General features: G+C 45.4%; 1 protein-coding gene across 2 annotated transcripts in view; it reads left to right on the top strand.

The window, feature by feature from the left end:
* LOC137791730 (fatty acyl-CoA reductase 1-like) overlaps positions 1–12910 on the top strand; it is a 40805-nt gene that overhangs the window by 16722 nt on the left and 11173 nt on the right. For both annotated transcript variants that reach the window (XM_068586866.1, XM_068586865.1), the window contains exon 3: positions 11155–11330. In XM_068586866.1, the coding sequence (XP_068442967.1) occupies positions 11155–11330 (176 nt within the window). The remainder of the gene's footprint in view (positions 1–11154; positions 11331–12910) is intronic.

Here is a 12910-nt window from a genome sequence, read left to right as displayed (position 1 = left end):
GTAATTAGTGCACTCTGTCGCTGCTAAAGTGCCAGTTAGCGCCCTGTAATCGCTGCACATCGGAGCCGGCGACAGAGACGGATGCTTCTTCTTCTTCTTCTTGCTCCGAACTTTCATGGCGTCTGACGTCATGTCTGCGACGAAGCAGGACCTGGCGAGCGTGAAGAAAGAAAGAGAGAGCAGGAGAAAGCTGTGGTTCACAGCTCACACCAGTGGCTGATGGTATTTAACTCACTTCAACGTGTCGTTTATCTGCGGCTGGCGGTTGCGGTACCTCCCCCCTCGCTAACACTTTTCCATTGGATTGTGCACGGCTCTTATCGCGTCCGCCATCAGGCCACCCGCTTGACGCCGTGCCAAGAGCGGACTCGCTCGCGCTCGGGCTCTGCGTACGGGAGCGATGTCGTTCATTTTCATGACCCGGCCTCAAGCGCCAATTGGTATTCACAAAGCGAGGAGTCCTCAGGTGTTGTTCTGTGCAGGAACGGCATAATTCATGAAGGAGAACCGTTAGTTTTTGTCTCCTCTCTACATCTTTCGAGCCTTTATCTTTCTTACCAACGACCATCTGATCCGTCCCGTGGTGGGTTGTTGTTTCATTTCCCGAGAGGGATGCAATCAGGAGGGAGGGGGGGGGGGTCGTCGCCCCACAGGCGGAAGAGAAAATGGACAAAACGGATAAGGATCGCTTTGTCCGTGTGCGTCTCTCGCTGCGCCGCCGCCATTGAAGCTCTGGTTGTGTCCGTGGCGAAGCTGCTTTGGTTCAGCGGGGATGTTTAGACGGCTGCAGGCCTTTTTGCCGCGGTGCCAGGCGCTGAATGGCATGTCAGGCACTTGATACAAGTAGGCCACTGGGTGCACTGGGCCCCCCTCCCTCCCTCCGCCACACACACCCAGTGAGCGGGAGTTTGAAAACCAGTAAGCGTTTGTGCAGCGTTTTCATGGAAGCTGTGACCGCGAGAGATGCTCAGACGTCGGAGACATGGGGGGAGAGAGGGGTTGCGTGGAATTTACCCACAAGGCAGCGTCCTGGAAAAGGGGGCGGGGTTTATTCTAATGACTGGAGAATGGTCATTGATCATTGCTGTTCAGCGTGGCGGCTGCAACACAGATAGTGACACTAAAGGATGCGTTTGTGCATTAGGATTCAGGGAGATTATTATGTTATTGTGTTGTGCTGATCATCAGATGACTGATGCAAAATACGTGCATATAATAATTGTTATTAAGAGGCATGTCCGTCATTACTGCACAGAGTCTGCACAGTAATTCATTCATCAAGCAAAAAACAGCTGATTCCATCTTTTTTCCTTGTTTTAAATAGGAGGATTTGCTGATTATTGTTTTTAAATACGATTTAAAATGGTATTTAATGATGACGATCACGCAAAGCTTTTAAGTATTGTAAATACATATATCTTTGTTGCTGTATTTTAACTCACTTTATAAGACGTCACCGTGGGCTCTGGAGCTGCGTTGTGATTTGTTCCTCAGTAATCCCTCTTAACCTTCTCTGAGTCAACAAAGCCTCACGGTTTCTCTACTAACGTACCGTCACGTGTTTACGCTGCGTGTTTGTTCAAACATGTGTCACTAATGGATGCAGGTGGGAAGTTGAACAAGTCTCCGCTCCACTTCGTGATGACTTCGCTCTGTTGGTTTTGGATTAATAAAAGATGAATCATGAACATTTTGAATGCTTTCCACATTTTGCTTCAATCTGAGTGTAGTTTTTAGATGCGAGGAGAGGAGACGAGGAAAAGAATCAAAGGATGTATAAACTAAGAAATGAGAAGAGGCGCTGGTCTCTGGAGACAGCTGGTGATTCCTGTGTTTGGACATAGAAGAAGAAGTTGATTCATGTTACACAGCTTTATACTTCTAGTCCTTTACCTCTCTATTGTACTTCTACTTCCTACGTTTGTCTGGCAGCTTTAGTTCTCAGAAAATGCTTTTTTCATCCTCTTCCAGTCCAGTGAAAACCCTGAAGCTCCAGATGTGTTGATGTTGAATGATGAGAGAACCGCCGTTCCTTTTAATTTGTTGAGAATATCCTCCCACTTGTTAAAATAAAGGAAAATCTATTTAAAGAGCCTCTTGAATCAGCTGGAAAATGCGTCGTCACAAAGCTTATAACTGCTGCTTTTCCTTTTAGAGATATGGGCACACATATGATGATCTTTTAAGGATATGATGCTTTGTATTGTGGAGTATTTTCACACTGTGGTTTGATCCTTTTATCTCAGTGAAGGATCTAAATACTCCTCCCACCACTGCCTGTCTCACTGAGAGTCTGTTGCAGGTTTAACTAGCTTCATGTGTAACATACCTGACATATCTGAGGGCCGATGAAGCCACATCATACTGACGTCAGTGCTGACGCATCGTGAGTAAGCGCCAGCTAAGGACGCGTTTAAATGATCTAAACAGGTACGCTAGTCTGTGAGCAACGCCGTGCAGATAGCAGCTCTGACAGTGAATGCTTATCACTCATCGGACGCCATCTTTGTCTTGATTCAAGTGCTAAGCAACGTCTTCATTTCCTCTGCGACGGAGCATGCGTGTTTCTAGGAGGCTTGCTAAGCTGCTACCAGTTGTGCACGTCAGACACGCGCTCATGCACGGTCGGTTTATATCCACGAGCACTGTTGCACTCACTCACCCTCTCAGTTTCTCTTTTCCTGCAGTTGTCGCTGCTAAACAAGCAGTTCAGAAGTCGTTCCCCGAGGGAAAAATGACCCATTTTCTCTCTCGGTGCAGGACGGACCTTTCTCTTAGTCGGGAGGGATCTGCATTTGTTCTCATGTATTTATTTACAAAAGCTCTTTCTCATGATGTCGGTCGCCATTGTGCCCGCTCACAGACATACGTACAGAGCGAGGAGGAGCCGAGGTGCCCGGCGGTGGTCAATCCTTTGCCCATTATCGCACTGTGATTCAACATGACTACATTGTTCTATTGATTTCCTCTTGTGTGCATCCAGGAGCCGGGTGATCTCTCCAGCAGTATAAATATTCAAGAAGTATTGATTCCTCCCGGCTCAAACAGGCGGCTCTCCGCTGTATGTGTGTGTTTCCACTTGTGGAGCTGCCTGAATTGTTAATGTCAGCTGTCGGGCGCGAGCGCAGCTGAGGCCTCTACCTCTCGATCCTGAGGCGAGAGCCGACCCATTTGTTTCAGCACGCTTCCTTTGCCGTCCCATCATGCACTCGTTCTGGGCTTCACTCGGTGGGGGCGTTAGCAGCGTCCCGCTCAGTCGACGGAGACTCTGAGGAGAGGTCGAGGCCGCCAGACGGGCACGTTTTGCTCGTCTGCGGCATGCAATGCAGCTAATAAGCCTGCAACCCGTCCCCAGAGGAAGGAGCAAGGGGGGAACCGACGCTTTTGCGTCTAATTAGGCCGCAAATTGACCCCAGTTTATGAATCAAATTAGCACATTGAAACGTCGCCGGTGGAAGTCATTAAGGGAGCGGAGACGTGCAAAGTGAAGACGATGCTCTTCAGAGGACGGTTGCAGCACGGCGAAGAGTCTGCCAACCTCTCCACGCCCTTATGGATCCACAGATATGTATAATGTGGCCTCCGAGAGTCTTCTTTAGATGATCCGTGAGCGGGCCTTTTTAAAGTAGACATTCAGAATTTACATATTCAGGTTCATAGTTGTATTTAGTTGACATTGTTGATCATTTTGACATGCGTCAATGTTAAGAAACATGTATTTTTCTTACTATTTCTTGCTTTGTATTCGGCAAAAACATAATTTGTACACCATCAACTTCAAAAAATCTTCAGAATGAACTGGAAATACAAGTGTGAACATTTTTTCTGCAACAACAAATTGGTCAACATTTGAACAGGGAATAAATTTCCAGCATACATATTGTATATGGCAAACTGTATAGATGCTGTATAGATGCTGTATAGATGCGCCACGTTGTTATTTATCACCCGATAAAGCTATCGTTGCATCCTTCCTCCTAGTGCTGCTTTAATTAGACAGAATCTGCCCTCTGTATAACTCTTCAGTCAGTAAAGTCTGTCACCTTCACGGCCAGGAAAATCCATCTGGAGCATTTTGGGATCGCCAAAGCAAGATTTCAATAAAACATGTCAAGTTTCAACAGACTGAGCAGCTTTAAAGGTCCCTTTTCTTGTCTTTTGGCATTTTGGTATTGACTTTACTTAAATGATAGTCAATACTGTGCAAACAGCTGCAGGAAAGCAGTATAAAAATCAAGGTTATTTGTCCTCAAATTATGATTTGCCCTCCAGTTGATGGTGTGGGTGTTATTGATCGGCTCAGTCAAGATAAATGAAACGCTGCTTTTCATCGGAAGCAGAAGATGGAGATTGGTGGAGGCTTCGGGGGTCGAGTGGCCGGACAGATGAGAAGCTGCTCTCGACCCGGAGAGGATCATATTCATCAAGATTACAGCCGCTCTGCCTTCGGATGAACCCACGAAACTAACGTGACACAAAACCTTTTCTTGTCAGCACTCAAAACGACGAAGAGGAGTTTTTTTGGCCTCAATACGACATGTTTCTTCACAGCTTGTCATGCAGTCTTTCATTTGACGGCACTACTGCACCTGCAGAAATGAGGACTTGAGACTGAACTTGGAGACGAAAAATGCATCTTAACTTGAAAGCAACAACGTGGACGTGAGAAACAATTGAAAAGATTGTGTCAGACAGCCATATTGTGTGTCTGCCATCATTTGAATAACATCTTTTATGTGGGAATCAACGTCAGAGTCTCCTGATGATAGATAAAGAGCAACATTTAAATGGTAATTCAGCATAATGTACATTTCTACAGCACTTATTCATGTCATGCTCACCACTTTTTAACACAAATGTCTTTTTCATTCATCTATTATTTAAATTATCTCCATGATGGACGTTAAGCTGCCATCAATGAAACTCAACACTTTCTTTGGATTTCTCAGACTGAAAGCAGACCAGTAATAAAGAAAGGAAAACTTTTAAAAGTGGTTTAACATCAAATTTGGAGGAAAAAACAGAACAGTGGAAAGGACAGGACTTTAATTGGCGAATGAAAAGGGCAGATATGAGTTTACATTTACTTGGAAGTAGGAATAAAAGCCCGATCTTTGAGATGAATAAAGGCCACCGTTTGAGAATGTTTGGTATTTAATAATTAAGCCGCCGCCTTGAAAAGACGTGGTGTCAGTTGTTAAGAAAACACTTGCTGTTTCATCATTCTGTGACCTGGAATGCTCGACTTTGACGTTTATTTTTTAGAAGGACTTATATTTTACAAGCGCTCTGTCTGGCTGTCTGAGCGTCGTCCTCAAAGAAGCTGACTCACCATCCAATCCTTTTTTTCAATTCCTCGTGGTATTTAACGAGGACACAAAAGCCCGCGGCACCCATCATAAAGCTGCAGTCTTATTCCTGTCCGTTTGCTCTTTGCGAAGGGTAATAAAAGTCTCCTTGGCTCGGCATGAGGTCACCGTCTGAGAGACTGAGAGTGCGATGCCACCGGCATACCGAACGCCAAGACCAGAAACCTTCTTACTCTGCTCGTATTGATCTTCTCAATTGAGTTGTGTACAATGATAGCCTCAGAGCCAGACATAAGAAAACCCTCCATTTTCATTAGTCTGCCGTGATGAGCTGCCCACTGCAACGCTTGATGAGTCCTCTTAAGCGCTTCAGAAGCTGTGCGAGTCCGCCATTGTCCCCCTTAAGTGGACCACTGGTTGAAATACAACACTATTAGTGGACCGTGTTTCACTTAAGATGCACCAGAACACTCGCTGCAGCGCGCGAATGTAGTTTCTCTCACATTCATTAGAGTTTTTCTCGTGGCGATGGATAAGCAGGCGGGTTTCCAGCTCCGACTGGGAGGTTTTGGGGACTCTTTGTCCGATTTAAATCTGTTGTCGTGCCACATTCGACAGCGCAGCAGTGGCAGGGACGACGATGAAGATGAACCTGTTCTCTCCTTAATATGCTGTCAGCCTCGGGGGTTTTGGCCACGACTGTCCTTCCTTCGCTGCTTCCCGTGAGACTCCTCTCATTTATTTCTTCTCCCTTGTCCCGAATGTGGCCTCGTCTTGTCTCGGAGAAAGCTCGCCGGTGACTGAGATTTAATGACGACTGCATTCCTCCTCAATGTATTACATGGGCTTTTGTGTTAATGCCCAATTATCTACAGCGATCAAGGGCTTTAAATCATTGTTAATAACTTTTTGGAATATTTTTTTCCCGCCCTCCTTTTGTCAGTGTTCCTCACATTCTCATTATTTGACAGATAGAGATGGTGCATGGCAGCAGATGGAGGTCAGACCTTCTCCAGCTTCAGTAAATTGGCCTGTTTGTCCATGAATGACGTGCCTGGCTGACTCAGCAGAAAAAGGCCTGTCGGAGACGCAGGCAGCAGCTACTTGTTAAGGTTTGTGTGGATGTTGCAAACTGACAAAAAGAGGGGCATTGGTAACGTTAGTGGTTTTCAAAACTCTAGTGTTTTACCAGAAAGTGTAGGTCTGTGTGTGTGTGCTTTCAGCGTCTTGACCGACAAACGAAAACTCTAGTTAGCCGACTGAAAGGGGTTCCAGACAGAACTGCTGATTATTTGCTTGGTCAGCAGTTCTGTCTGAAAATTGTATTGCCACAAGAAATGTCATGAAATGTCTTATTTGCTCGACCAACAGTAAAAAAGAAAGAAAAGATATCCTCTGCATTGATATTGAAACAATAATAGCACATTTTCTAATTTGAGAAGCCTGAAAAGTCTAATGTTTGCTATTTTTTCTTGAGAAATCACTCGGAACCCTTAAAACGACGAGGTTTAAACACGCTGCTGAAGCTCTGGGGTTACCTTTTTTCTTTTGTTTGGACGAGGAGAAACAAAGACCTTTTGACAACAATGACTCAGACACCCAGGTTCGCTTTTTTATCGTGTCTTATCAGTGACGACGTGTTCTTGCCTGTTGCTTTCGAGACCCTCACGCACATGCCCGGTGTGCGAGCATGGACAGACATCGTGTCTGAAACGTCGCTAAAATGCTCGTTCTTTCAGAGCGAAAGCGTGGCAGTGTGGATGTCGACTCTGCAGCTGTGACCTCCAGTCTGTCGAGGAGTCATCCTCCACCTCTGAGAAGCGATGAAGAGCGCGGCCGTCCTTACCTCGGCTCCACACCGGGTCCTATCTGACCCCCTTCGCACACGAGGCCGAGCTGACATTTTGCTCCAATAAACAGGAAAAACCCATAAAACACTTCGCTCACAGCCTTTTTTCTTGCCCCTTCTCTCTTATTCAAAAGGTCTGCGTTGAAGGAGGCTGTGAAAAGAGTGGAGCCGCGGTTAAAGGGCAGTTAGCGAGAAGAGAGGCTGTTTGAATGGCATCTCGGGTTGCTGGGGTCTGAAAGGGAAGCGCCATTAGTGTTGGGTTTCTGTGAAAGTCGTCCCAACGGCTGCTTCCAGCACTCTCGATGGAAGATTTGAAAAAATGACAGCGGGCAGAGCAGAGAAAAAGGACAAACGGCGAGGCCGCGAGCACAAGCCGCCTCTTCGGCTTCAAGCGGAGGGAAATGTCATCCGCAGAATTTACTTCACAGATGACCTTTTATCTGAGCTGGTTCAAGGCCGCGACTCGGTTTGACTGACCGCTAAGATGCGCTACGAAAACAGCGGCGGTTGAGCGTCACCGCGGCCCAGCAGAGTGCGGAGGAAACGAGAACTGGTGGACTATTGTTCCCCCCCGCACAAGGGCAGTTTGCTCAGTGAATGGCCGTGGGCTCGGAGGAGGGTGTGACGGTGAATGCGAGCGATGGAAGGCTGGCACAAGAAAAGAGCCTTTTTACAGAACAATCCCACAATGCCATTCTCCGCTCGCATCCAGAACAAAGGGCGCTCTGAAGCCCACATTCAACGGCCTCTTTCACCCTTTTTGACCCTGATGCACTTTTCTCCCTCTGGGTCTTTTTATTTTTTTTAGCTTTGCTCATATTTTAATCTATAACAACGTCTTAGTTGACTCAGATTTCTTTTTTTTTGTGAGTTTTTTTTAATGCTAAATGTGTAAAATGTTGCCAAAGTATAATCATAGAAAGACCCGGAGGGGAGAAAGTGGATCAGAGTCCAAAGGGTGGATGACTGCAACTAAAACAGCAGATTAGTTGACTAATAATCAACTACAGGTGCCAGATACTCTGAATTGGCACGTATTAAATCATAACTTCCCTATTTTAAACACAGTATGAGAGTTCTTCCTTCAACTCTTCTCGTTGCAGCTTTGAGGACGTTTTCCTTTTTGCTGTTTCTGGTGTTAAATTGCTTGACTGTGTCTTTTGACTCTGCAGCGGTTGCAAACGTCACATGTGTGGCATTTCATATTTTCTCCACGAAAAAGCAGCTTTTACCTCGTTGAGACGTTTGTCTGGTGACGTGTATGAAACCCGGCTGGAACCCAAAGGCCTCGTTTCTGTCACAAGGAACTCTTTCACCTGATTTGTCTCATGACAGGGAGCATCGTCAGGGCTGTGGGAAGAGTTTACATTCAAGACTGTTCGTCATGCAAGCCACGAGGTTACGACCCGATTTCCCGGTGGTTTGTTTTTGTTGCCAAGCGACGAGAGGAAGTTGAACTAAAGGTCATTACGCGACATCGACAGCTCCGTGAACCATGCGGACGAGCGGGAACAGTCTGTGTGGTGAAACACAGCCGAGCCGGGGAAAATGAAATGCCACGATATGTTTGACCAAAAACCTTTTTATCGATATTGCAACAATATAGAATTCTAGAATGGAATTTTAGAATTGTAGATTGGAATTTTGAATTTCTAGAATTCTAGAATGGAATTTTAGAATTCTAAGTTAGGGTTAACCTAATCTTAAGGCAAGAATTCTAAAATTTCAGGATACACATACATGGAATTTGACTCCAGTTTCACTTTGCTCTTCGTACTTTTACACAATATACGTGTCAAAAAAGTGCAAATAGTGCAGATGGAGGCGTCTGATTAATTGCCTTCACAGTCTCTATATCGACGTTAATGACGATTCTCAGAAGTCTAAGTGGGTAAAGGCCGTCGGCCGTCACTCCACAGAATGTAGGTCTCCGTTACTGCCGAGCTGTCGGCCTCAAGCGGAAGGAGGGAAAGCATTATTTATTTTTTTGCATTACATAATGAAGTCAGTGCTACACTATCATGCAGGAAACATCGCATGCGCCCCTCCCCCTCCTCCTCCCCCCTGGGAGCTGTTCTGGGTTATGACATCACACGTACTTCACATCAGGCCTTTGGAGAGCAGCGCTATGGAGCAATAGATTGATGTCCATGCAGAACACGGATGTAAACAGCTGTTTGAAGCGATTTAATTCAACATCTGTCCTCTTCAGCAAGAGTGCTCTTGTTTACTCGGACAGCTGACACACGCATGCACACACACAGCTGCCATTTCATCACGGAGGGCTTCAAAGTGCGGACACACACACTTTGATGCCAATCCCCTGACTTCCCCTCTCGGTCACCCTCTTTTTCCTCTTTTTCCCCTTCTCAGGTGTCTCTTGTCTTTGTGCACAGCTGCCAGAAACGTCAGCCATGTTGGCGACACTCCTCTGTGCGGGTGGGGTGGGGGGGGCAGGGAAAGATAGAGGGAGAGAGGGGTGTGTGTGTGTGTGTGTGTGTGTGTGTGTGTGTGTGTGTGTGTGTGTGTGTGTGTGTGTGTGTGTGTGTCATGAACTGGTAAATCTAGACGACTTATTCCCCCTCCACGTTGGAATGTCGTCCCGGTGAGCAAGCGGCTGTGTAAGAGGCGGGATGGTATCGAACACGCGGTGCATGTCTGGTGTGTGCACACTGATAGTGTGTGTGTGTGTGTGTGTGTGTGTGTGTGTGTGTGTGTGTGTGTGTGTGTGTGTGTGTGCGTCAGGGAGCAAGCCTTTGACTCACGGCCCTGACGAACAAAACCCAACCCCTCTGTCACACCTGCGGAGGCGCTGCAAATAGAAGTGCAAATATTTGCACGTATTTCCCTTCCGTTGACTGAAGAATGTTCCTCTAATGTCTGAGGTCATTTATTGACTTATTGGCAACAAATGCATCTTCTCATAAATGGTGCTTAAACTTCTATTAGAAGTCTCTTTCTGCTTCTTTGCCCGGAGCGAGTCGTATGAGAGGAAACTTATTGTGTTCCTATCGGTGCGTTTCAGTCGCATGCTACAAAGATATGTTCTGTGAGTCAGGATGGATTTAGGATTTTTCCATCTCTATGTACGAAGTGATTGCTCTCCCTTCTCTGGAATTAATGAGCAGAACAGCTTTTTGGGGGATTTTTGATCAATTATTCAGAAACACACATTCACGTCTGTTTTTTTGTGTTTTAATTGGAGTCAATCAAATGTCAAATATGAACCAAGGTCCAAGTTAGCCTAAGAAATGAAAGCAGATCTTGCCCATATGTTCGGCTATATCCAGTATTTTTTATTTCAACACTTTGTTTTCTGCAGTTTCACGAATCCTTCCAGCTCGACAACCTGTTAGTAACAGCTGTCGGTGTGGAGGAGGTGGACACAGTCAATTTGTCAAAGTCAATTTCACTAAATTGAAACATTTTTTACTCATTATAACACAGATATATAATATTTGGTCCCAATCCAAATAGACTAAAATCTACTTTTGCCTCAGAGTTAATATTTAGAATTTAATCTAATTCTGTATCAAATTGGATTAAACTCCTTTTAGCTCTCTCCTTTAGCAACCGCAGTGTTTATTTACTCTGTCTACTCTGCGGCTACGGCCAGTAATTAAGCTCCAAAATCATGAAATATTACTCCTTTAGAGAAAAATAATAACTCCGAAAAAAATGACTTTATTGTTTTTATGGAATAAAAGAAGGCAGACACTTCTGGTGGTAAAACTTTACTTTGTCACGTGTGTGATTGATTATTTTTAATTATTTTCCCTGAAGGGTTTCATGTAAATGAACACATTAGCTGTCTTCTGCCGACTTGAGATCATTTTTATTCCTCGTCGTGCTATTTTAATGTTTAGCGTGTCCGCTCTAACAGTTGCTTTGCCCTCCAGCTCTCGTGCAATAAGTGGTATTTAAGTCTGCTGCTCTGTTTTAACGTTAAAAAAACAACAACTTATCTTTCTCTTTCGTGTGGTTTTTTTTGGGCAGCTTTTCGACCGAGTGCGGGAGGACGACCCCGACTTCCACCAGAAGATCATCCCCATCAGCAGCGAGCTGACGCAGCCCGGCCTCGCCATCAGCCCGGAGGACGTGGAGAAGCTCTCCGCCCGCATCAACGTCGTCTTCCACTGCGCCGCCACCATCCGCTTCGACGAGCCGCTCAAGTGAGGATCACGTCCCGCATGCATGCATCCATGCATACATGCATCCATGCAAACACTCTCACCCGCTCTCTACCGCCCCTCCTTCACACAGAAACATCCTGTATCCACTCATTCATATCTGCATTCTGCTTCTTTCTTCCCGGAAAATTTGAAACCCTTTTGATTTCAAATTCTTTGTCACTGGCAGCTTTTTTCTTCTTCAGCAAAACCCAATAATTTACAGTCCCGGTTATTATTTGGGTAACGGGGTAACTTCCTCTTGTGAGACGTCACTTCAGAGGATCCGCAGCTCGCTGAACGAGCCGCACTGTTGTTTGATTTAAAGCAGAGAGGAAGTACGGAAGGGGGATGTGCAGAAATCAACCATTATTTCAACCGTCAGAGAGGCGGTTCCTTCCTTATTCGGGGGGCCACATTGTGCACAAACAGCTTCTGTGATCAACACAGAAGAAATCAAAGAAGAAGATGGTGATGAGACATGTCGGGGGTTTGTGATGCTCATAAGTGAAACGGCGGTAATGGTACCCAGCTGATACAAGCGTGTGGAAATGAGTAACACACTCATTAGGAAGGTTTCTATGTGGCTTGAACCCACTGATGACTTGCAGCTCGGTCCATACATCACGGCGTTGGACGTTGTGTCATCGCTCATCGGCTGCAGCCTCGGGCTCCTGCGCTCTTATTGGATCCTGGTGGGGGAACGGGGCATTATGTATAATGACCTAGTTATTGTTTTTCTTCCTCTGTGGGTGATGTGTTGACGCTCTGGTCCAGCTGATCGGTCCTGTGAGTTTGTTTTCGGGGGTTGTTGTTGTCATTTAATCAGCGTATCTTCCTCCTTTCAGTGCCATCGATGACCTTCTGAGTGTCTCAAAAGATCCAGTTTGAATGTATTTAAACTAACAAGTAGTTAGTTTTCATTAACTCACAGAGTTTAATCTAAAAACTATAATGTAGAATTGAATCTACAATGTCGGGAAAGTGTTTTAATCTCGGACTGAGCAATTATTGAAATAGTTTGACTGTTATTGCGATATAATTTGAGATATTAGAGGGCCTCATATTCTCATTCTTGTTCAAAATACATATTTAAATGATTATGGTGGGATTTTTGCTGGAATCTGTACTGATATTTTAACATGTGATATTATTAGTGGCCTTGTTGGCAGAAGAATAAAAACTCACAGGAGAAATGTCTGAAACTATAATCAAATTTAATGTAGCAGACATCTTTTTTTTATATTTCATATTCAACAACCTGTCCGACTTTGCTGTATTAAAGTTCCCTAATGAAGTCATTAATCTGTTGAGTAGCATATTACTATAATAAACAATGTCCAAAGCTACAATAAAACAAGACCAAAGATGTAATAAAGTTTTAAACCAGCACAGGCAGAAGGGAGATGAATCGGATGCAGGAAGGGTCCCAGCGGCGCGTCCATCTTTCCCCCCCGTGGCGTGGCGCCCTGCATGTGTTTCCCAGACGGCGTTGGGAAGAGGACGAGGCGACGCGCGGAGCTCCTCCTCCCATAACCGACACCCTCCTCCCTGTTGCTGTCACCCCTCTGCCTGCTAACAAG

This window comes from Clinocottus analis, unplaced genomic scaffold, assembly GCF_023055335.1.
Source record: "Clinocottus analis isolate CAN_PGR_092001 unplaced genomic scaffold, fCliAna1.0.p SCAF_20, whole genome shotgun sequence".
Lineage (NCBI taxonomy): Eukaryota > Metazoa > Chordata > Actinopteri > Perciformes > Cottidae > Clinocottus > Clinocottus analis.
The sequence above is the reverse complement of the archived record's forward strand: the minus strand, read 5'-3'. Positions and strand labels throughout refer to the sequence as shown.